The sequence below is a fragment of the Podarcis erhardii genome, assembly GCF_964252035.2.
Source record: "Podarcis erhardii genome assembly, chromosome: 5".
NCBI classification, from domain to species: Eukaryota; Metazoa; Chordata; class Lepidosauria; order Squamata; family Lacertidae; genus Podarcis; species Podarcis erhardii.
Window position 1 is genome coordinate 90372049 of NC_138509.1, and position 25534 is coordinate 90397582.

At 45.8% G+C, this 25534-nt stretch overlaps 1 protein-coding gene across 6 annotated transcripts in view; it reads left to right on the top strand.

Annotated features, from left to right (window-relative positions):
* The window catches only part of KCNMB2 (potassium calcium-activated channel subfamily M regulatory beta subunit 2), a 312693-nt gene that overhangs the window by 277481 nt on the left and 9678 nt on the right, over nt 1-25534 (top strand). For 5 of the 6 annotated variants that reach the window (XM_081862818.1, XM_081862820.1, XM_081862822.1 and 2 more), the window contains 3 exons: nt 10143-10262; nt 15787-15957; nt 21478-21673. In XM_081862818.1, the coding sequence (XP_081718944.1) occupies nt 10143-10262; nt 15787-15957; nt 21478-21673 (487 nt within the window). Of the gene's footprint in view, nt 1-2065; nt 2341-10142; nt 10263-15786; nt 15958-21477; nt 21674-25534 lie in introns of those variants that run through there. The other variant, XM_081862823.1, reaches the window with a different exon arrangement.

Sequence of the window (25534 nt, forward strand, 5' to 3'; positions counted from 1 at the left end):
TCTCTCATGCAGCCTTCTGGGGGCCATCCAGCAACGATGGTTGTGGCCTGAAGAAAGCAGGGGGTGGAGCAGCAGACTTGCCTTTATACAATAGGCTACATTCAAGCTATCCAAAGAGGGGGCCATTTTGAGTTCTGTTTTTGGGGAAGAGGAAGCCAAATGATAACAACAACAACCAGGGCCTTTTTTTAGCCAGAACTCAGTTCTGGCCCCTCTCAGCTGCGTGCCATTGCCATTCTAAGAGAACAAGGGAAGGCATTCATGGTGAGTTCTGGTTCCTCTTTTTCTAGAACAGTAACACTGGTTATACATAATTGGATAGCATGAAATGGGAAGGATCCCCCTCTGGGACCCTGGAGAGCCATTGCCAGTCAACATGAACCAGTGACGGGGAGCTTCAAGGCTGTTGATATAATGTGCCCCTCTAGGTCTTTCCCTCTGACTCTTGAGACTCTCCCCAGATGTCAGGGACCGTGTTGAGGAGGGCTGCACTGAGGAGGAATGGTGGGAGCCACCCCCTCCCCCTTATCCTGAATCTTCCCAGGAGCAGGAAGACAGTATAGATTCGGAACAGTGGTTTGCAGAGGGGCATAGTTCCCTATATGCTCTGCGCACAGAGACACATCTCTGTCCCCGACAAAATTCCCCTCAGTGAAGGCCAGACCACTTAGTATCAAGGGCACAGGGCAGGTTTGGCCCTCTCTGCTCCAGTTCTTAACTTTTCTCCCTAAGGTAACAAGCAATTTTCATTTATTTTCATTTATTTTATTTATTTAACAAAATGCACACACCGTTGGATATGAATATTGATATGAATGGTTGCATTCGGGGACTCCACTGGGATGGGGCTAAACCCTCTCCCTGCCCCTGTTGAGTATCAAGCCAGCAAATATGCATGTCCTGTCCTGACTGGGTTGTATTTCTTGGTTACACTGAATTGTGACAGGATGTGGTTTTACATATGACCTTCATGCTGGGTCTGTCTAGCCTAGTGTTGACTATTCCAGGGGTGGGAACCCCTTTTGTTCAAACTAAGAGCCACATTCCCTTCTGGACAACCTCCTTGTGGGTCACAAGCCAGAGGTAGGAAAAGTCAGAGGCAAAATGGGCAGAACAACAAATGTGTTTTTTCAACCCTGTACAGAAGCCTAGTTTCTGCACACACCCCTCTCTATCCTCCGTCCAAACAGGCAAGAAGCATTCTCAGAATTCAAGGACACATTCCAGCCAGGCAATAATAATAATAATAACAACAACAACAACAACAACAAAATAATAATAATAATAATAATAATAATAACTAATAATAATAATAATAACTAATAATAATAATAACTAATAATAATAATAATAACTAATAATAATAATAAATAATAATAATAATAATAATAATCTGCTTCCTCCCCCATGGCCGTAAATGTGCAGATCAAACGAAATGAATTCTTACCAGTTAGTTTCTTTAATAAACACAGCGAAGACAAAAGAAAGTGTCTACCCAGAATGGCGATGCTCCCAATTAAGGCTCACACTCCCTCCGTCCCTATTAGTCTATGTCGCTCCTATGTTTGTAATCTGATTTGATTGTAATTTATACTCTCTGTGCTTTCTGTTCTGACACTTTCTGAGCTTTTCTCGACCGTGGGCTGGGCGGAGGAATGCTGTCCAGAGACTGTGAATCTCTTAACCCTCTCTCTTCCAGTGTTTCTTCTCCTAGCTTTCCCCTATCCAGTATTTCCCAGCTTCTGCCTTCTGAACTATGCCCCTCTGCAAACCACTGTTCCGAATCTATACTGTCTTCCTGCTCCTGGGAAGATTCAGGATAAGGGGGAGGGGGTGGCTCCCACCATTCCTCCTCAGTGCAGCCCTCCTCAACACGGTCCCTGACATCTGGGGAGAGTCTCAAGAGTCAGAGGGAAAGACCTAGAGGGGCACATTATATCAACAGCCTTGAAGCTCCCCGTCACTGGTTCATGTTGACTGGCAATGGCTCTCCAGGGTCCCAGAGGGGGATCCTTCCCATTTCATGCTATCCAATTATGTTTTTAGTAACATGTGTTAAGCATGTGCTCTGGGTGCTGGTCCTTTCCTATGCAGACAGAGAAGATAAAGAGGTCCAAACTGACTGAGCAAAGCAACCCAGGGGCTATAAGACAGTTTACAAACTAGGAGCTTCTTTGGAGGAAATTTTCTGCAGATATTGGTCACTTTATCCTTCTTTGGCTGTGTGCAGATGTGAAAAAGTGGAGTCCTTTTAACAAGCAAATCTAATCTTTTCCATCTAACCTTGGAAGGAGAAAGCAATCACCCCAGAAAACCTGTGGAGCAACTCTCATTCGCTGAGTAATACACTAGTGAACTATCTAATGATCTCAAGATCTCTTTCTCCTAGCTGTGCATTGCGAAAGGCATCGATCATGCAGACATGTAAACAGGAAACTTCTGCAGCTAGGAATTGAGAGGCTGGGGTGGGTGGGAGTTAGCTGGTTTTATTTCTGTTTTATCTTGTTCGGCAAGCAGGTCTTTTGGTTTCACATCCAGTAAGTTGGGTACATATGTTGAACTTTCCCTGGGTAGGGATATAATAGAGGAGATATAATACAGGAGATATGATAGCCAACGTCAAATATCTAAAGGGCTGTCACATGGGAGATGGAGCAAGCTTGTTTTCTTATCCAGGCTAAACATACCCTATTCCCTCAACCGTTCCTCATAAGACATAATCATCTTGGTTGCCCTCCTTTGAGCACATTGCAGCTTGGCAATATCCTTCTTAAATTGTGTGATGCCCAGAACTGGACATAGGACCCCAGTGTGATCTGGCAAAGGCTGTGACTTCCCTTGATCGGGAGACTATACTTCCGTTGATGCATCTTAGAACATTGCGGCTGCAACACACCATTGACTCATGTTAAGCTTGTGGTCTACTAAGACCCCTAGATCCTTTTCACTTATTTCAATTATGTATCGTTTGTGGACTGAAAGTAACAATAGTGAATACCGATTCACATGGGATGGATACACGAACAGCCATTTCTTCTGTTTTTGTCAGTATTCTCTGACATCCCTACCTTGGGTACATATGCTTATGCAAAGGAAAGTGTGTGATAGATAGATAGATAGATAGATAGATAGATAGATCATACTTTGGGGGTAAAAGTTGAGAAATGCACATATTGATAAAAGTGCTGTGAGTGGCAGCACAAGTGGTGGGTACTGTCACACACAAAAGCATTGTATATACACATACACACATATATATACAGCCACACCCCTAGGGAGAAATCGTAGCACCATGGTATAGGACAAACTTTGCATACAGAAGGTCCCAGATTCATTCCTGGCAATCTGTGCTGCCAGCAGTAGACTGTGTGGTGGGGCAGAGCCACCCCTGGAACCCCCAATTTCAAGTGAATTCTTCTGATTTGTTTATTCATTTTTATCTTCAAAAACAAAACAAAACATTATACGGGTTGTAGAAAATGAATTGAAGAGCCATTCCACTGAGTAGTCTATTTGCGCTAACCCCCCCGGCCTGGGAGCCAGCCCGTAAATAAGGAGACACAACAATGATGTATGGGATTAAATTAGGCCACAGCTTTATTGATTTCAGATGTAGGAAACCTTGGCTTAGGCATTGCACGGCATCCCTCTCAGCCCCAGGTGCGCAGGGCAGACAGGTGTTGTGAGGGAGACTGTAAAATGAGAATTTACACAGCGTGCCCCGCCACTTCACCTGAGCTCGACCTTACACCGCTGCTCAGGGCCAGTGACTCCCGCAATCAACCCTTTAATGGGCCCTGCAAACACCTCCGCATGGGGGTGCATAATAATGCTAACCCCCACTCTGAAAATAGACTATAGGCCTAAAACTGCCAAGGTTGTGACAATTGCTACAAGGAAGGCAAAACCTGCAGAGCAGAAGAAATTCCTTTAGGGATCTGGGAAACAGCAACCATCATGTGATCGTAACAATGCCTGCAAACCTAGAAAGGAAAAGGTTAGCCTGCAAGAAAAGCACATTAAAGTTATAGGGAGGGATGGTGGGGGACGCTTCAAAGACCGGCTGGAGGGGTGGTCGGCTGGAGCCTTCCCTACCTGGCCCCTGCTCCACACTCCCACCCCCCAGCCAGCAGCCAATTGGCTAGCTGTGGAGGGGGTGGAGCAAATGCCAGCAAGCAAAAGGGGGTGTCACCTGGGCTAGGGAAGCCCACGCCGGGTTGCAAACCCCACCCACCGCTTTAATGGGTGAGCAGCAATTGTATATCTCTCCTGCCCAGACCGTGACAGCAAGAATATCCCACAGAAACTTCCTTGAAGACTACGGACAGTGCAGATAACAGTTGGCTAGTCTTTATGTCATATAACATATGTGACAAGGCAATATGAAGTCTATTATAGTTCTCCCAGTAGTAAGTCAATAGGAGTGAATCTTCCTTAAATCCAGGCATCTTTCCATAATTGATTTGCGGATCATAGCTTTGACACTGTAGAGTTCTAGCAGGAACACATTTCAGTTTCTCCCACCGTGACCTGGGTTAAAAGGACATCTCAGCAAGCAGAGCATTTTCAATGCAGCAGATGCTTGGGGACCCATCCATCAGAGGCCTGACAAGCAGCGCTGATGGGGAGAGTCCGGAAATTTCAGGTGTTTGCAGTTTGTTGGAAAGACATGTTGTGACTATTCCTGTTTCGTTGCACAGGTTGAACTTCAGCAGAGAAATTGCCAGATGCACCCTGGTATTTTTCTTGACGTATATAGCAATTGCAAGTCTGTGACATCACAACTGTGTGGGGAAAGCTTGTGGGGGTGTGAATGTAATTGCTGTTATTCCCTCCCGCCCCCTGCAGGCCCTGCGGCAGCTCTGCCGCCCGTGGATCGTTTGGTTCATCCCTCCTGCAACATATAGAAACAGGCTAGAGAGTTAATGATGCTAACTGAGAGCGACTGATAGGAAATAAACACTAGCCGGTCTATCAGAGGCAGCACCATTGCCCCATGAACCTCAGTCTGCCCCGGCGACAGACAAATCGATCCATTTCCGGTTCTCTCAGTTTCCCACTTCTTCGGTATTAAGTTCAGTTCTCGCACATCCACATGAAAATTCATCAGCGTTTCAATGCAAAATTATCCCAATACCAACAAATTCCATTGGCTTCCATTTAGATCTTATATAACCCCTGTTTTTAGATAGCTGCATGGGTTGCTAGTTCCATTCCAGGCCCAATTGGAGATGTTCACATTAGGGTTTAAATCCCTAAACGACTCATGCTGCGAATATCTTTTTTTTTTTTTTTATGCTGCGAATATCTGAACGACCGCTTCCTTCCACCAATCTTTTCTTGGAGACAGGAGCCTGAGGAAATGGCGGCAGAAATAGGAGGCTGAATGTAGACCAGAGTTGGGGAGTCTTTGGTCCTCTGGATGTTGTTGAATTCCACCTCCCAACATCCCTGATCATTGGCCATGCTGGCTGAGGCATGATGGGAATTGGAGTCCAACCACATCTGGAGGTTCAGAGGTTTCCCCTTCCCTGATATAGGCCCATTCTTTAGGCCCAGGGAACCCACAAACTTCTTTTTTGCTGGCCACAGAAGGCAGAAAACAAGGGAAGTAATCCTCCACAGCTGCCAGCATTTGACCCAGGAATCCTGGGAGCTCAGCTGTGGCCATAACAACACCGTCACTCTCTCAAGCTGTCCATCTTCGGTCTTGAAGGGCCAGCGAGAAGGTGCTCAGTCACGACCGTGTAGAATTTATACCATACTGCTCCGCTTAAGGCCTTTTCACTTAGATCCTTCAGCTCACAGAAGCACCGAGGAGAAGGTTGCATGCGCCCGACCTTTGGGTACGGCTGTGGTGATGTCATTAGTGTTACCATTTTACACAAGATTAGGCATGTAATTGCGTGTTAAATGGCGGAGGTGGCCGCGGCTCACCCTTGCTAATGAAGCAGGCAGCATTAATGATGTTGCAGATGCACAGCTTGAAGGCACTGGGTGGGGGGGTGAGACATAATGAAGCCCTTCTCCTTCATAAGGGACTCTCCCTGAGCAATTGCTGTCATTGTCCCTTACTTGGTCACCTTGCTACAACATTGCATTGCGCTAAGTAGTAGGCAATCTCTCATAGATACTGAACAGCGTTCCAGAGAAACAATTTGGAGTGGGGATCCAAGAGTCATGGGAACTGCTTTTCCTCTGGAAACTCTATGCATATCAAACCAAAGCTAGTACTCCATCATCTTCAGAGCCTATACAGTTTAGGTCCAAGCTAGCTGAAAGACCGGTTTCCCTCATACAAAGCTGCCTGGGTTTTGAGATCTTCAGGTGAGGCCCTTCTCTCAATCCTGCCACCCTCGCAGGTATGCTAGGTGGGGATGCAGAACAGGGCCTTCTTGGTGGCTGCTCTCAGACTTTGGAACTCCCTAGAGAAGTTAGCTTGGCTTCCTCCTTGTTGTGCTTCCGCTGGCAGGTGAAGGCATTCTTATTCCAACGGGCTTTTGGGAACTGACTGATTTCAATGAAAGGGTGCTTTTATTGTAATTATCTGTATGTTTTTAAATAGATTTTAGATAGAGATGGATAGATGAGAAAGAAAGAAAGAAAGAAAGAAAGAAAGAAAGAAAGAAAGAAAGAAAGAAAGAAGATATAGATAGATACGATAGATAGATAGATAGATAGATAGATAGATAGATAGATAGATAGATGATAGATAGATAGATGATAGATAGATAGATAGATAGATAGATAGATAGATAGATGATGATAGATCTATCAGAACTCAGTTCCAGCACCTCTCAGGGGGGGCGCCATTATAAGAGAACAAGGGAGGCGGTTATGGTGAGTTCTGGTAACTCTTTTTCTATAAAAATAGCACTGCCTCCGACATATCTCTGATTAAATAGGGATGTCCTGCCATACCCTCCAACATTTATCGCATGAAAATAGGGACGTCCTAAGGAAAAGTGGGACGTTCTGGGATCAAATCAGAAACCGGGACAGCTTCTGTAAATCTGGGACTGTCCCAGGAAAATAGGGACACTTGGAGGGTTTGATCATTTTTAAAAGTCAAACCAGTTGAAGAGATAGATGATAGATAGATATAGATGATAGATAGATATAGATGATAGATAGATAGATAGATAGATGATAGATAGATAGATAGATAGATAGATAGATAGATAGATAGATAGAGATAGATGATAGAGATAGATAGATAGATGATAGATAGATAGATAGATAGATAGATAGATATAGATAGATAGATGATAGATAGATAGATAGATAGATAGATAGATAGATAGATAGATAGATAGATAGATATAGATAGATGATAGATAGATAGATGTAGGTAGGTAGGTAGTTTTAATGTTTATGTTTAATTGTTTAAAATTATTGTTTCTTCTATATTTTTAGCTGTTCTTCCTATTTTATTGAGCCTGTCAGGGGAAAAGGTGGTGAATAAACAAAAAAGATATAATAATACTAATAATCAGGCATGGCCTGATTTCCACATCCTCTGGAAAAAAACCTTACAGTGCAGCACTTTGGATCTCAGCAGGACCTGACATTTCAAATTCATCTGCAGCACAGCCTTCTCTAATACTGTAGCGTGGAGCCACCTCTCTCATCACAGACATGTGTCCTGGAATTATTCTGGGAACTCTTGGAGCCTTTGTTGTGAGGCCAGAGCTCTTTGTGATCATCCACACAGCCTGTGTGTGAAACTGTGAACAAGCCTAGACGGCGTGAAAGGAAACAGATCAGCTTTGGGAGACGGGGGTTGTTCGTGGAAATTACTGGTTTGGTGGTGGAAGGACTCACAGAAGCCTCAGCTTCCAGAGGGGGTGGATTTATGCTTGGCAGACACCAAGTGGGAGGGGAGGGGACATGAAAGGAAGCACAAAGCAGAGAGTGGGAGAGAGAGAGAGAGACTATTATGAGAAAAGAGGGGAGTGAGAGCAGAGTAGGGATAGGGATTACCATATTTTTTGCTCTATAAGACTCGCTTTTCCCCTCCTAAAAAGTAAGGGGAAATGTGTCTGCGTCTTATGGAGCGAATGCAGGCTGCGCAGCTATCCCAGAAGCCAGAACAGCAAGAGGGATTGCTGCTTTCACTGCGCAGCGATCCCTCTTGATGTTCTGGCTTCTGAGATTCAGAATATTATTTTTTTTCTTGTTTTCCTCCTCCAAAAACTAGGTGCGTCTTGTGGTCTGGTGCGTCTTATAGAGCGAAAAATACGGTAATTGAAGCCAAGCCCAGGCAGAGGGGAAACGGTCCTTCTGTTGCTAAGATGGTGGTGATACCGCATACCAAACATAAGAAAGGTGTAGCTGGACCCGACCACAGTGCATCCAGTCCAGCAAACCATTATCAATGGCAGCCAGCCTGATGCTTGTGAGTTGCTTACAAGCAGGGCATCATGAACAACACAATAGCCTGGTTGGCTTTACAGAGGACAGCCCTGTGTTTGAAGGGCTCTCAGGATGTCAGCCCTCTGTTTGAAGAACTTCTCTGTTTATAGTTGGGATGGCCACATCTTAGCCACCCTGGATCCCATGGGGAAGGGAGTTATGGGCATAAGAAGGAGGATATTCCTCTCTTCTACCCTCCCTTTCCCCATTTGACATACTCGTCACCACCAGGTAAGAGATGAATTATTTGCCAGTCTGCCAGACCCTCCAAGTGTTCCCTACTTTCCAGGGACAGGCCCAGATTGATGGAAGCTTTCCCAGTTTCTGATTTAATCCCAGAATGCCCCACTTTTCCTTAGGACGTTCCTCTTTTCATCGGAAAAATGTGAAAGGGTATGGGGTTATCCACTACCACCACCCCCCAGTTATCTGAAGGCAGCTCTGTATAGGGAAGGGTTTTTTAAAATGTTTTGTTATGTTTTCATATATGTCGGAAGCTGCCCAAAGTGGCTCAGATAACCCAGTCAGATGGGCGGGGTATAAATAATAAAATTATTGTTATTGTTATGGAAAAGGACGTCCCTATTTTCATTGCAGAAATGTTGGAGGGCATGGAGATGTGGCTAGGGAATAGCAAAGAACTTGAAAGGAAACAGTGTTTTAAATAATAATAATAATAATAATAATAATTTCTTTATACCCCAACCATCTGGCTGGGTTTCCCCAGCCACTCTGAGTGGCTTCCAACAAATATTAAAATACAGTAATGCATCAAACATTAAAAGCTTCCCTAAACAGGGCTGCCTTCAGATGTCTTCTAAAAGTCTGGTAATTGTTGTTCTCTTTGACATCTGCTGGGAGGGCATTCCACAGGGCAGGTGCCACTACCGAGAAGGCCCTCTGCCTGGTTCCCTGTAACCTCACTTCTTGCAGTGAGGGAACCGACAGAAGGCCCTCGGAGCTGGAACTTAGTGTCCTGGCTTAACAATGGGGGTGGAGATACTCCTTCAGATATACTGGACCAAGGCGGTTTAGGGCATTAAAGGTCAGCACCCACACTTTGAATTGTGCTCGGAAACGTTCACCTTGCAGGCTTCTAAGAAAATAGATTCCCCTTTTGGTAGTCATGGAGCACTTGTCAAAATTGCTGTGACCTCCCTCCTCCACCAAACCGCTGCCAGTCAGAGGATCATCATCCAGGACATGGACTTTAACCACAACTTAAGCATCACCGCAGCTTTGGCAACAGATCAGTGTATTCAGAATACACAGCAGATCCAGCATAATTGTTGTAACTCTTACGGTTGCTTAGAGCGAATGCACAAACAGAGGCTCCCATCAGGAAGCAACAGGGAGCAGAAAAGGCTTGCAAAGGCAACCAGGAGAATTGAAACATTCAGGGGCCGTATTTAACCATGACAGGGTTTACTATACAAATTATTTCTCTTTTTTTTAAGCCTCACTTGAGAAGGCGTCAGAACAAGGTGTTGTTAAGTCTGATAGAAGTTGGAGGGGAAAGAACGGTCCAGGAGAAGGAGAAGATAATAATTTAATGTCACTTGAACATTTCGCACATTACCTGGAATCATCTAAAAGCCATTTGACACCGAGCAGGGCCTGCAAACATTGGACGATCCAACCAGGATTTGCCGCTTGGGTTTGAGGGATGCGATGGGGCCCATCAGGGTCTCAGCACGTGGTGATGGTGGCTGTCTGTTGCTTCCTAGGTCCTACCACCATCCCTCCAGGACCTCCACAGTAAGGAGAGGCAGCGGAGACCAATCCTCTAAGATGTTCATTTGGACCAGTGGGAGGAGCTCCACGTCATACAGACATGACGAAAGAAGGTACGTGGCGTCTGTAGGCTGCTTTGAAACATAGGATTGCCTTCCTTTAAGCCCACTTGAAGCCCAAAAGGTGGATGAGAGGAGAATGAAGCTGTGAACACATCGTACATTTAAGCATACACACACACCCCCAAAAAGAATCCTGGGAACTAGTTTGTTTAGGGTGCTGGAAATTCTTTGGGGTGCTTTTGAGTAGGTCAGTTTATATATATGCGTCAAAATGTTCTTTAAATGAATGGTGCCCACGCAGCCTTCTGCTGGTTTTTTCTTCCTTAGCTTGTGCAAGTGTCAGTCTAAAGCACCTATTGGCTAGTGCTGGTGACATCACCAGCCAACAAGATATTCCTTGCCTTCCTCTGTTCCACACTCTTTTAAAAAGTTTTTTTTAAAAGTTTTAAATTTCTGCTGCCCTTTTTAAAAAAAGAGACAGAACATTCCTGCCATATCACTACTTTAACAGATCTGCTTCTCCACTGCCATTCAGAACAGCCCCATCCGTTCAGAGACGTTTTGTCCTTGTCGTGGGGAGATACTTTTGTGGGGTTTTGGTAGAAGGAGGTTGTTCTGTGAAATGCTCCCCCCTCCCACAACACCGAGCACATCTCTGCCACCATCTGCCAGTGCACAATTCAGATGGTACCAGTACGGTAATTTATCAGAGAACTAACACACATCCAGGCCACATTCCCTCCCAAGCCATGTTCCTGGCCAGCCTGGTTTTGTAGCCTCCAAGAGTGTTTCTACCTGGCTGGAATGCAGCCTTGAACTCCGATAATGCTGCTTCCTTGCACTGGCAGAGGAAGAGGAGTGTGGGTGGAGCGCACCGCCCCCGGCAGCGTGATCCCGGTTGGGTGCCATCGCGGTTGTCCCCCCTCCCCCCGCCTGCACTGGGTGCCATGCCCCCACAGGCGGTGTGCCTGTTGAAAAAACGCCCCCGGGAAGGGTGCCACCTTCCCCAGACACCGGGGCCTCTCTCCGGTGGTCACTCTCTGGCTGGAATCCTCCCTCAGTCCAGAGAGACCGGTAATAAGCGACCCCTCCCTCCTGAGAGCAGCACACTAATCTTCTGGCATTCCATGACAAAAGAAACAGTCCGTAGGCTAACACACTACTTTTTTAAGACTGTACAACACGGAGCTAATACAAGCATGTCTGCTCTCCTGAGCAGCTACGGCTCGACTCTCAAGCTTCTACCTCAGAAGTGAAAGTACGTTCTCAAGTTACACGCTGAGAACTGAGCACTGAGAACCAACTGAGACTTCCTGTCTCACGCTCAGACACATCACATGATGTAAACAATGTGCTTCTACCTCGCAGCTGGTGGGAACTCAATTCCCAACATCGCCATGCTCCTGCGGGCAGCGCCCCACGCCCCAAGGACACATGCAATGCCCCTGGGGGCAGCACGCCACACCCCCAGGATGCACACCAACTCCACCCCCGCCTGCTCTCCCCCCCCCCCGGTGCTAGAGCATGAAGCTCCGCCACTGTTTCCTTGTCCAAATGAAGGTTAGAGAAGGGTGCATGAGTGTGTGTAGAAATTAGCCCTAACTGTCAAAGGTAAAATTTGCATTCATTGCTCCACCCACTTTTGCCTGTGGCCCCTCCCACCACTGGTATGTGGCCCTCAGAAAGGAAAGTGGCCCTCGAATTCGCTTTACCTGCTTTATGCAGACACCACCCCTCTCTCCTCTCTCCTCTGGCACACCAGGAGGGCTAGGTGGGCAAGTGACGTGAATCTTTCACTGCTTATCAGGTTTTGGGGACACTCTGAAGCAGCGAGAATCTCACTGCGTGAAACAAGGGGCTGCTTCTTTCTATTCCGCCTTGTCAGAGGGCAGGCGCACCAAGTTGGGCCCAGCATTGGGGTGGCCCGTCGCATGTGCATGACATCACAAGTGTGACATGCCCCGCCCCCCAGTCTGGCCAGGCCTGCCGGGACACGCGGGCATCCCTTTGAGAATCACCAGAGCACCTTCCCAGTCATGACGGGGAGTGTGGAGGGTGAAAATCACCCTCCACACCTCCTGCCGTCACCCGGCGTGCCAGGGCTCACCCAGTGGTGGCGGCAGTGCCAGAGGTGGCAGGGGATGGCGGCTCTGTCAATACTGGAGGGGGCTCAGCCCCCTGCATAGAAATATTGAGGGAGCTGAAGCTCTTTCCACCCCCTATAGCTGGCACCCCTGTCAGAGGGTTTGGTGGTGGCCAGTAATGGGTGGGTAACAGCAAATAACTGCTGGCTACCAAGACTAAGTGTGTGGGCCCCTGTTTCCTAACTAATGACCTATCAGCTATGGTGAGTGGCAGAAAAGTGGAGTTCCATTTCTTGCCAATAAACTCCTTAGCTTTTCTCCCACCACTCATCTATCAATGGAGCCATTCATCCGACGCTGGAGTAAGGATTGCTTTCTTCTTCACCCAACCACATGCTGCATTTAGGGTAGTGAGGACACCTGAGCGGGGGGGGAGAGCAAGGGCAAGACCTGCTCCATGTTCCTGGTGTCTTTCAGCTTTGAAAAATAAGTTTGGTCCTTCCTGCACACTGCCTTCATCCACACAGCCTCAGGTTGGGCTTTCTTGTTGGTCACACAAGAGCACAACACAAAGCTACAGGGGAACCTCGGGTTGCGAACGTGATCCATGCAGGAGGCACATTCGCAACCTACAGCGTTCGCAAGCCACAGTGCTGCGTCTGCGCATGCACGTGACGCAATTTGGTGTTTCTGCGCATGCGCGAGCGCCGAAACCCAGAAGTAACCCGTTCCAGTACTTCTGGGTTTCGGCGCGTCCATAACCTGAAAATGCGTAACCCGAAGTGTCTGTAACCCGAGGTACCACTGTATATTGAATCCTATCTGATGGCCCAGCAGTGTCCTCAAGGGGGTTTGTCAACTAAATTACATATAAAAATGGATTTAATTGCTCAGCAATAAAATAAAACAGATAATAAAACAGCTACATTCGGTAAAAGGCAGCTTGCAAACAGCAGACATACGCAGTCACTATCACCGCCCGCTTAGGGATGTAACCAGGTCATAGAACCAACCTTCTAAATGTCAAATGGTAACAAGCCAGGCAAGTCTCTCTAAGGAACAAAACTGACAAGCAGGGAGCCAGCGCTGAAAAGGTCCTGCTCCTTCTAACTATTATCCTCATTTGGCTGTTGCCCTCAGGACAAGGGCTCAAGGACTTAATTATACTGTATAGGGATATTACTACTCTGAGGAGGAGATAGAGGATAGTAGGCCTCAAATCTCATAGTCAAGAACCACTGTTCCCGCTATGCCTGTTATTCGTCTCCCTAGCTGGCCAAATTTTATGTTTTGGTCAAGGGGCCAGGTTTGGGTGAAGGGCTGCCAGTTGCTGACCCTCAGCTCGCTGGCTTTGCCTTTAAGGTGCTTCACAACCAATTGATAGGTTTCCAGTTGAGAGCGCTTGGTTTTCCAGGGCCAAGCAAGCCACCACAACTCTTTACACACGAGCTGGGCTTTCCATCGCTTTGTTGAGGGGTTCTTTCTTCTACTTACCTGCCAGTTATTCATTCTCTCTCTCTCTCTCTCTCTCTCTCTCTTACTTTTTCCTCTGTGCATTTCATGGCTCATAGCCCCCTCGTAGAAAGACACTTGCGGCCCTTTTCAATTAGCAGTCTTGTTTCTCAGCCGTCCCTTCGAATCCCGTTTACATTCCGGTGACGTTGTTGACTGACTGCACTGTGCCTGTTTTATGTCTACAGAGTGACACAAGTTATGTCGCGCGATGGGCTTAATGTTCCAGAACGGCATGACAATTGTTGCCTTTTCTGCCTGCTCTCATTTGGTAACGACGCAAATTCTCGATAGCAAGCTATCACGGTTAAATACATTTTGATAAATAGCCATAGCCGGGCAACGCTTGCTTACATCACTTCTCCATAGGAAATGAAGCAAACCTTACACAGTCTAGCATACATTGCACTAAATCATATTCTTAGCTTGGTAGCCAGAGAAAGGTGCAGTCCGAAGGCTATATCCAACAGGATGAGTGGGAGGGTTAGGATCCAGTGGATCTCTAGCTATGCCCTCGTCAATATCCAGCTAACACCGCCTGTCAGTGCAAGGATTCCCACTTGTACAACAGGGGTTTCCCCTGTCAAGACTCAAGGTGAGCTGAACTAGATATTATAGAGGGGAATCTGAAATGGAGCCAACATTTTTGGCAGCATCCCTGCGTTTCTGATCAGGCTCAGAGCCAGTGGCGTAGCGTGGGTTGTCAGCACCCGGGGCAAGGCAAGTAATTTGCACCCCCTAACCCGTGGATTTGCGCCCCCTAACCCTAACCCCCAGATGTTGTGCCCGGTGCAGCCGGCCCCCCCTGCACCCCCCACGCTACGCCACTGTCAGAGCCAGCTGATTCTTGCAAAAAGTGGCGTCTCCACGGCTCCAGGTTCAATCCCAGGAATCTCCAACTTTAAAAGGATCCTCCTGACGTAAGTGTCAAGGGAGACCCTCTGCCTGCAAACCTGGAGAAAATGGACAGTATGGGGTTCAATGGGTTAAGGCCACTTCCTGTGTCCCTCTTCTGTTGATTTCTTTTACATTTGAAGCACTGTATTTTATTCTTATCATTTTATTCCTATAATTTATATATCCTGTCCTTCTAGTTCACAATATACTCAAGGCAGCTTGGAAGGTTAAATACATTTAACATATCATAAAATGAAATAATCAAGCAAATCCCAGCAGTAAAACAGGGATGAGTAAAAAGTAGCAGTCAATTTCAAAAAGCATTAAGAGCCAGGACTTAAAAAAAAAAAATCCCACTAAAATAAAACAGTTTTCAAAGCTCACTTGCAAGTGGGCAACCATGCGGTCTGGCAGCCATTCTCTCCGGGGAGGCTGTTTCACAATCTGGGAGCCACCACCGAAAAGGCTTTGTCCCTTTTCGGTGGAGGATACAGAGAGGAGTTTCAGTAAGATACTTAGAACGCCAACTACTGAGGGCTCAAAACCAGCACTGTGAATTGAGCAACTGGTCAAGTTGATGAAGGACCAGTGAAATATGAGCCAATCTGTTGGCACCAGCCAACCACATCCAGCGACCACATTCTGGACAATTTGGATTTTTCAGACTATTGTTAAGGGAAGTCCCACATAAAGCACATTTCAGTAATGCAGCCAGGAAATTTGTGCAATGCGAAAAACAGGGTCCAGCTTTAAGAATTGCCATTCAGTCGCAGAACACATTTTGCAAGATACTCCCGTGAGATTGTTCTAGTGTGAGTGATTTTGGCCTTTGCAAACCATCACACTCTACAGCTGAAAACATTTCATGGGCAGATGTCTGTGGCACATTTCGGGTGCCGGTGATTTCTTTCCCCCACACAAACACCAGGTCCGAGCAAACTGTTTAGGAAACATCAGCTGTGGAAACCTTACAAGCCTGCTCTCCCGTGAGACAGGCCCTGGCAGCAGAACTGCCAGTCCTTTTAGAGGGTTTATTGATTAAGTGTGAACTCCACATAAGAATGTATTGTTTTCAACCTCAGAAATATTTACCAAAAAATCAGGGATCATGATCTGCTGGACAAAAGGAAAACAGTCACCGCTCTCAAAGCAGGAGAGGACCGGGCCATACTGCTGGGACTGACTATGATGGTGTGTTCGATTATGATGTACTTCCTCCTGGGAATCACGCTGCTGAGGTCATACATGCAAAGGTAAATGCTTCTCCCCTCTCACACACACAGCAAAATTGTTTTGAGGGGCAGGGGCAAGGCTGAGGGGTGAACAATTGGATAAGGAGCTAGTGGAACTACCTGGGTTTGTTACTAAGGGACAATATGGGTTTGAGATGCTGTGGGGCATACCCTCCAACATTTATCCGATGAAAACAGGGACGTCCCATTCCATAATGATAATTTTACTATTTATACCCCACAAACCTTACTGGGTTGCCCCAGCCACTCTGGGCAGCTTTCAGCATATATAAAAAACATTAAACTTTTTTAAAACTTCCCTATACAGTCAAACCTAAGTTCCTGAACACCTCCGTTTTGGAACGTTTCGGCTCCCAAACGCTGAAAACCCAGAAGTAACTGCTCCAGTTTTTGAATGATTTCCGGAAGCCAAACTGCTTCCGAGCTGTGTTTTGCATTTTTTTTCCATTGACTTTGCAGCCAGCCCACTGATCCTCGGCTTTTGAACTTTTCGGAAGCCTAATGGTCTTCCAGAATGGATTAAGTTCAGAAACCGAGGTTCCACTGTACAGGATTGCCTTCAGACGGCTCGGGGGTCGGATACCTCCATGAACTACCCAACATTTCCCTAATGAAAATAGGGATATCCTACCGTACCCTCTGACATTTCTCCAATTAAAACAGGGACGTCCTAAGGAAAAGCGGGACCTTCCGGCATCAAATCAGAAACCGGGACAGCTTCTCTAAATCAGGGACAACCCTGGAAAATAGGGACACTTGGACAGTGAAATTGGCATGTTGTGAATTTTGGGCAAATGACCATGTGAAGGACACTTGTAGAAGTGTGAGCTTTGTGGGTGCTGAAGGAGTCACACCATTCCTTCAACACTGTATAAATCATTTATTATTATTATTATTATTATTATTATTATTATTATTATTATTATTATTTATACCCCGCCCATCTGGCTGGGCTTCCCCAGCCACTCTGGGCGGCTTCCAACAAAATATTAAAATACAGTAATCCATCAAACTTTAAAACCTTCCCTAAACAGGGCTGCCTTCAGATGTCTTCTAAAAGTCTGGTAGTTGTTTTTTCCTTTGACACCTGTTGGGAGGGTGTTCCACAGGGCGGGTGCCACTACTGAGAAGGCCCTCTGCCTGGTTTCCTGTAACTTGGCTTCTTGCAGTGAGGGAACCGCCAGAATGCCCTTGGCGCTGGACCTCAGTGTCCGGGCAGAATGAAGGGGGTGGAGACATGCCTTCAGGTACACTGGACCGAGGAAACGTACTGGGAGCCAATGTAGGTCTTTCAAGACTGGTGTTGTGTGGTCTCCGTGCCACTCCCAGTCACTAGTCTAGCTGCCGCATTCTGGATTAGTTGTAGTTTCCGGGTCACCTTCAAAGGTAGCCCCACATAGCCCCACTGCTTCTCGCAGTGAGGGAACCACCAGAAGGCCCTCGGAGCTGGACCTCAGTGTCTGGGCAGAATGATGGGGGTGGAGACGCTCCTTCAGTATACTGGGCTGAGGCTGTTTAGGGCTTTAAAGGTCAGCACCAACACTTTGAATTGTGCTTGGAAACATACTGGGACTATTTCCACAATAATCCTTTATTCAAACATTCTATGATTGATTGCATTGCATTGCATTTATATACGCTTTTTCTGCCAATGCACCCAAGGTGGTTTACATAAATAAATGTTATAAAATGTTAAGTTGGCCTGAAGAGGGATGAGTCCAACTGGAGAAGGCCTCTCTCACTTTCTTCTTCCTTCCCATGGGGCAGATGGTGTCAGTTGAGCGCCTATGAGCTTGAAGCATTTGCTGTGATACAGAGTTGGGAAGGTTGCCACCAAATACTTGAACCACCAAACAAGCAGGGCACTTTATTTATTGATAGTGTACAACTAAACCTAGAAGAAAGATGGCTGCCATTCTGGGGTGCACTTTTCGTTTCCGGTTACACTGTGTTCCCCCTATGCAAAACGAAGCATCACTTCAGTTCCTACTCTACTCTAGAGCAGGCCTGGATCACTTATGACCCATCTTTTAATTTACAATATAGGGTTGTGTTTTCATTTTAAAAGTGGCACAGGACACCCCTCACAGCAATGGAGACATGGGCAGAGCTTGCTACCAGAACAGTACTCAGTTCCTAGTGGGGGGATTTAGCCTCATATATTTTATCTCCTTCCTTTGTCATTGTTTAGCCTTGGATTAAGCGGTACAGCAGAGAAATGAAAAGATTTGGCAGCCTTTCCCTCACAGTATGAGGTTCCGACTAATATCCTTATCGGCTAATCTATGTCCCACTGAAGTCCATAAAACGATGAGCGTCTATCACCGCAAAACACAGCCCTGGCCTAATTCAGCAGGGAGCGGCAGTAATAATCAGCGGCCTAGAGAAAACTATAAGCTTTCAAATGGAAGGAAAATGGAAGTTTAATTTGTAAAAAGGATCAAGCTATTTTGCAGCACTTTGAGGGGTTATTTCTTCCTTCTGGTGTAAGACTAATGCCTTCCTCCTCACAAGTGGAAATCCTGCTGATCTATGTAATAATTTTGCTCAAAGTGAGACACTCACCACATATCCTAGCAATAATTTTGCTAGGGATGAGATCACTTGTAGGGTTTTTTCTGCTTCATCTTTCCTGCAGCCCTTCTGCTTGCATGCTCCCCATAAGCATCTTGTGTTATGGGGGTGCTGGACAAGATGGACCAGTGACCTGACCCGGAGAGGCTTTTCTTTGGTTCTTAAATTATTGGCGTTCTTTATCTTCAAAACAGACTTGGACCAGATAGGCCTTCAAATAGAGGCTGGCCGCCCTTCAGGCGGATGCATGTCCTAGAACATGTTGCCATCCCATTGAATTTATTTGACCCCTTTTTTAAAGCCTAAAATAACCCCTAGAGACACACACAAAACATTCTACCTCACTGAGATCTTGTCAGACTCCACTACTTTCCAGACCGTATGATGCTCTGATATTCATGGAAGGAGTCTAGAGTGCCATGTGGGTTAACAACATCACCAGTGATTGCAGAGGAGTAATTTGACCATAGCTGTAATTGGCAGGGATGTCTAATTAAGGATCCCTGAAAAGAGGGTGGTTTTGGAATTTAAATACCACTGGCTTCCTAGCCAGGTTTCTCTCTAAAGGTTTCTGAGGCACAACAGTTTCTACACATCATTGCTGAAATGATTTAAGAAACGGTACTCAAATTATGGGGAGAAGGGAGCAGGCAGCTGTCATTTGTAACAAGGCCTGCAGTTTTGGGCTACGTAAACCTGAGCACAGGGAGACTTGCATCAGCATTAGCAGGGCTGTCTTCAGCATATGCAGTGCCAGGGTGCAAATACTCGTCCGCCCCGCCCCCCAGGTTGCCCAGTCCCAGGCACGCAGGAGGGCAGAGCCGGCTGGCCACCTCAGCATCTCACTGGCTCGGTTGCCCCCAAACTCGCGGTGCAGAACACTTTATGAATCGAATCTGTTTGCATTGACAGTGGAAGCAAGGAAGCAAGTGATCAACTGGTGTGGACCAGGGACCTAATTTCTAGGCCATGGGTTGGCAAACTAAGGGCCACAGGCCGATCAGGCCCAGTTGCCTTCTGGGGCCCACTGCGGCTCTCCAGCCAACAAGTGGGCTCTTCACCAGACTCAACTCTCGGGCTCTGGACTCTCGGCCTGGCGCCCCTGAGATCTCGGCGCCCAGGTGCGCTGCACCCCTAGTGCCTAAGGGTAAGACGGCCCTAAGCACTAGGAGGAATAGTTCATACCTTCCAACCAGGGTTTTTTTCCAGCCAGAACTAATCAGAACTCAGTTCCAGCACCTCTCAGGTGGGCGCCATTACCATTATAAGAGAACAAGGGAGGCAGTTATGGTGAGTTCTGGCAACTCTTTTTCTATAAAAATAGCACTGCCTCCGACATATCTCTGATTAAATAGGGATGTCCTGCCATACCCTCCAACATTTATCGCATGAAAATAGGGACGTCCTAAGGAAAAGTGGGACGTTCTGGGATCAAATCAGAAACCGGGACAGCTTCTGTAAATCCGGGACTGTCCCAGGAAAATAGGGATACTTGGAGGGATTGATCATTTTTAAAAGTCAAACCAGTTGAAGAGATAGATGATAGATGATTGATAGATAGATATAGATGATAGATAGATAGATATAGATGATAGATATAGATAGATAGATAGATAGATAGATAGATAGATAGATGATAGATAGATAGATAGATAGATAGATAGATAGATAGATAGATATAGATAGATAGATAGATAGATAGACAGACAGATAGATGATAGATAGATAGATAGATAGATAGATAGATAGATAGATAGATATAGATAGATAGATAGATAGATAGATAGATAGATAGATAGAGATAGATAGATAGATAGATATAGATGATATATATATAGATGATAGATAGATGATAGATGATAGATGATAGATAGATGATAGATTAGATAGGTAGATGATAGATTAGATAGATGATAGATTAGATAGATAGATAGATAGATAGATAGATAGATAGATAGATAGATGATAGATAGATAGATGATAGATAGATAAACAGATGATAGAGATAAAGAGAGAGAGAGATGAGAGACAGACAGACAGACATCCTAAACACCTGTGAATGTTTAGCAGAAACCTGTCATAAGCAGACACACTTGAATGAAGCAGACAAAACCAAGAGAGAAAAATCTGGTAAAATTGTATTAAATAACATAAGAAGAGCCCACTGGATTAAGCCCATAATGGCCCATCTAGTCTAGCATCCTGTTCTCACAGTGGTCAACGAGATGCCTGTGGGAAACCTGCCATCAGGATTTATGCACAAGGGCCCTTTCCCTCTGTGGTTTCCAGCAACTGGCATTCAAAAGCATTGCTGCCTCCAACTGGAAGCCATTGGTAGCCTTCTTCTCCTCCAATAGTTTTTCCAATCCTCTCTTCAAGCCATCTAGGGAGGGAGAAAAACTTCATTTTGGTGGCTCTTTTCTCAGCCTTATTTACCTATCTAATTGCCATTTTGTGGTTCGCCTCAGGTTTTCCCAGACCACGTCCGGGAAACAGGCAACAAAATGTCATCAACAATTTTGACTCCCCCCCCCCCACCAAACAAAAACAAAAACTAAACAATTTTGTCCTGATTTTCACTTTGGGGAATATGGCAACCCTACTAAATGTCCTGGACTGGTTCTGAATGGATTACATTCGAAAACCAAGGTAGCACTGTAATAGTTGCAGTAGTAATAGACAGCATAAAAATAATCATAATAACAGTCCCCACCCCTTTAACATGCTATAGATTATTTAATGGCAAAAGTCAGCATGTATAGCCATATATAATAGGTCAACACCAGTACTTTTAATTCAGCCCAGAAACCTAATTGGCTGCCCATGGTGTTACAGGCTCAAACCATCTTGTTCTGCTGAGCAGTCTGGCCACGGAATTTTGCGGTATTCCAACCTTTTAAAAAGCCTTTTCTCTGTCCAAAATCTCTTTCCCTCTTTCCTGGCCAGTGTTTGGACAGCAGAGACGCAGTGCACGCTCCTCAACATCTCCATCACAGAAACCTTCAACTGCTCGTTCAGCTGCGGTCCGGACTGCTTGAAAACCTCTCAGTACCCGTGCTTGCAAGTGTACGTCAACGTATCGTCTTCGGGGCAAAAGTGCTTGCTTTACCACACAGAAGAGACAATGAAAATTAATTCTGAGGTAAGAACAAATCCAATTGCTCATCCATTTTCAGTGCAAATGGACTCTATATTTGCTAAGCAGGGGAGCTGGCAAACCTGCGCTCTTCCAAGTGTTGCTGGACTGCAAGGCCCATTAATCCTGACCATTGACCATGCTGGCTTGAGGTGATAGGAACTGGAGCCCTTCAACATCTGGAGGGCCACAGTGTTGGGATACTGCCAGGGAGACATAGGCCATCACTGCCTCCGACTCCGGACTCCGGACTCCGGACGTCCATCGACCTCCTGTAGATACAGTATCAGCAATTTGCGACATGAGCTCCAGAAAATAGCTTTCCACATTCCAGAACTGATGCACGCTCTATCAGCAGATAATGCACAGCGAAAGTTGCACTCAAGAGAGCATTATTTAGAAAGTTTATTCAGCGTTGGTCAGAACAAAGAAAAACATGACTGCCTGCTAGCGTGTTCTGGCGCAGAGAGAGAGAGAGACAACAGCTCTATCAAAACATAAACATCCTGTGAACAGGAAATACGCAGACTCTGTGACTCACATAGCCTGCTCCCTTTTAAGGTGGAACGGAAATATCCTAACACACAGGACCCCCATCCCTGGTTTATATTGACTGACAACAGCTCTACGGTTCCAGGCTGCAGTTTTTCCCAGCACTGCCAAGGTATGCCAAGATAGAGCCTGGGACCTCTGGCATACAGAACATGTGCTCTGACGCCAAGCTACAGCCCTATTTCCTTCCATACTAAAAAGAGAACAAGCTTTACAATGCAGAGAGTATATATTTGTGTGTAGAACGCTGCCTGCCGGACGGCAAGTACATCTGTACCAATGCCACATTACCTGCACATCACAGCGCCGTTCTGTAATGTGCATCTCTCTCTCTCTCCAGATGGCTGTTTGTCTGTCTTTGTGTAAAGGGGCACGGCAGGTCCCTCGACTCTGCATGGATGATGTTCAGGCAAATGTATCTATTCATTATCTATACCCAGGCACTCAGAGATGCAGCGGTCCTTGTTACATAGAGATTTAATTGCCCGAGATAGGGTGAAATCAGATACCAGAGCCCAGATCCCATTAATTGCTGGCAGATGTATAATTGCAAACGCCAGCATAACAAACGTTGGGTTAACAGCCTGTTTTGTGATGTTCCACTGGCACAGCAGGAAGTCTACCCCACAGCAAGCACACACGGAGGCGCTGCGATGCTTCAGGCCTTTCTAGGCAATTGTTTCGACCTGTTTTTCAATGAGAGTGCAGCTGCTGTTCAGTCATTGCAGCAGCTTCAGCATCTACAGCCAGTGTGTGAAGCTTCCTGAGTGCATTAGGCCAGTCACTGCCACTCCGCCTGCCTTACAGGATTGTTGTGAGAATAAAACAAGGGAGGAGGAAGAACCAGTGCTTTCCTTCAGCCAGAGCGCACCGGAGTGGCACCTCTCAGGTGGGCGCCATTGAGGGCTGGTGGTGCCCCCCTCCCCCGTTTCTTTCCTTTACATTCTTCTGAAAAACCCAAAACAAACATTTCAAGTCAAAATGGAAGCCAGCCAGCGTGTGCAAGTCTACACTTTTTTTTAGATCTATGACTCCACCTAGATCCTAGCTGCTCCTAGCTGTGATTGGTCAAGCTACAGGCTATATATATATATATATATAGTGATGGGATATATAGATGTTGATATTATTAAATTTTCTAATTTACATTTCAAAATATTCGTTTAAACTACCATTGATTAAAATATCAGTGACTTCCCTTCTTCTCTTTCCATGGTTCATTTTGCATACCATACATCCCTGCATATTTTACATGAACTAAACCACTCAGGAATCCACTGTTACATCCATCAAAACTTATTTACACTGTTGAATTTATATTAATGCTACTAGCATTTTTAAATGAACACAATTTTCACTCATATATTCAGTAAACATTTTCCAATCTTCTTTAAATGTACATTCTTCTTGTTCTCTTATTCTACATGTTAAATCTGCAAGCTGCACATATTATTGTCATTCTTCTTCAGTTGGGACCTCACTCGTTTTCCATTTTGGGGCTAACAAAACACAGGCTGCCGTAGTAGGATACATAAATAGTCTGTTTTGACACCTGGGAATTTCCCTCTGAATTATCCCCAACAAAAAGGACTCTGGTTTTATTTTGTTTTTTGAAAGGTACTTTTAAACATTTTTTTCAATTCATTATATATCATTCCCCAATACCCTTTTACAAGTCCACCACATATGATAAAACGTACCCTCAACCTCATTACATCTCCAGCACTTATCTGATTTGGACTTATACATTTTAGCAAGTCTGTTTGGAATTAAATACCATCTATAAATCATTTTCAGGTAGTTCTCCTTCAAAGAATAACATGCTGTGAATTTTAGGTCGTTGTTCCAAAGTTTTTTCCAGAGAAACAGCGATGGGCTTTTGGCTTTCCAACCAGGCCTCTACCATTGCACTTGTGCAAATTTGCACGAGGGCCCTTCCAAGCTGCCCTAGCCACCTGCCTGAATCTAACAGAACGAGGGAGGGGGGTGCATTTATTTGACCTGCACCAGAACCACGGGCAGCCCCCAAACCAGCCAGGGAGGCATCTTGCCATAGTTTTTAGCACGTCTGCGGGTGGTGAATGCAGCTGTTGTCAAACCAGCATCATTTCAGAGCTGCCTCAAGTCGCCTGGCGACTTATTGTAAGAGCTTCATGGTAAGTTCCGGCACCTATTTTTCTGGGGGGGGGGGAGCACTGAAAAGAACAAAGTATGCTTAGATATCCCAGGTGAAGGGTGGGATAAAAATGTAATAATTTTCCATTTTTGCCTCAAACAGCAGTTCTTTCCCCATTGCTCAATACAGCGGTATTTTAGCACTGGATAAAATGTGATTATTCCTTGTGTAGGGAATTGAAAGGGGTAAACCCACCTTGGAGACTGTGTGCTGTCAAGGGGAACATACAGAACAATGCCTGTCTACCAGCCATTCCCACCCACCCGCTGCTGAAGCAGCAGTGGCATTTTCTGGGACTTTGCACACTGCACCGAGGGAGGCAGAGAAAACGCATGCGGTTTTTCATTCTTCAAAATGCCCATCGTTATTCCATTGTAGAGACAGGACGTAGATCTTGGCCTGCAAAAAAAAGAAGAAAAAAGGTGGTTCAGAGAGGGGACCTTTTTTATTTTTAAGCCTCTGCTTGCCTGACACTCTCTCCATCCCACACTGGATGCAACCAAACCAGAGGTCTCAGTATAGCCAATATTAATCCACAGCATTGCTCCAATGGCGGGTGGCAGAATCCAGAATAAGACCTTTCTTTTTGTACCAACTAAAACGGCACAAAATAGTGATCAAGCCTTTGCATTGTGCTTCAAGCCCCAAAGCCCATCCCCCATGGAAATAAAGACACAGTGGAGACAAAATTTAGTTTAAATGTTAATGGGCAATTTTTGGCCACAACTTTATTAAAATACACAAATGTGACTGGTACTGGCTTAGACATTGGTATCAAACTATATCTGGCTCCTGCCCCACCCTGCAGGAAGCCTGGAAGGGTAAACAACCAGCAGGGGGATCTCCGTCAGTGTATATTGACTGGTGCTCACCCCCTGCGATTCCCGGGGGTCCTGGCATGGCCCTAGCCCCTCTCTGGGCTTCAGACAAGATCCAGACCCCCGGATTCCTTTAATGGAATACCCTATTCAATGGAGGGGCAGGTGACGGCCGCACCGCACCTCCCCACATTCCCCTAAACCAATGCCTAACCGCCAAACCTTGCAAAGTTGTGACAATTGCTAAGAGGTAGGCAAAAACCAAGTGGCCACAGCCAATCTGCCACGTTGAAAAAATTCCTACCCGGCCGCCATTCCAAA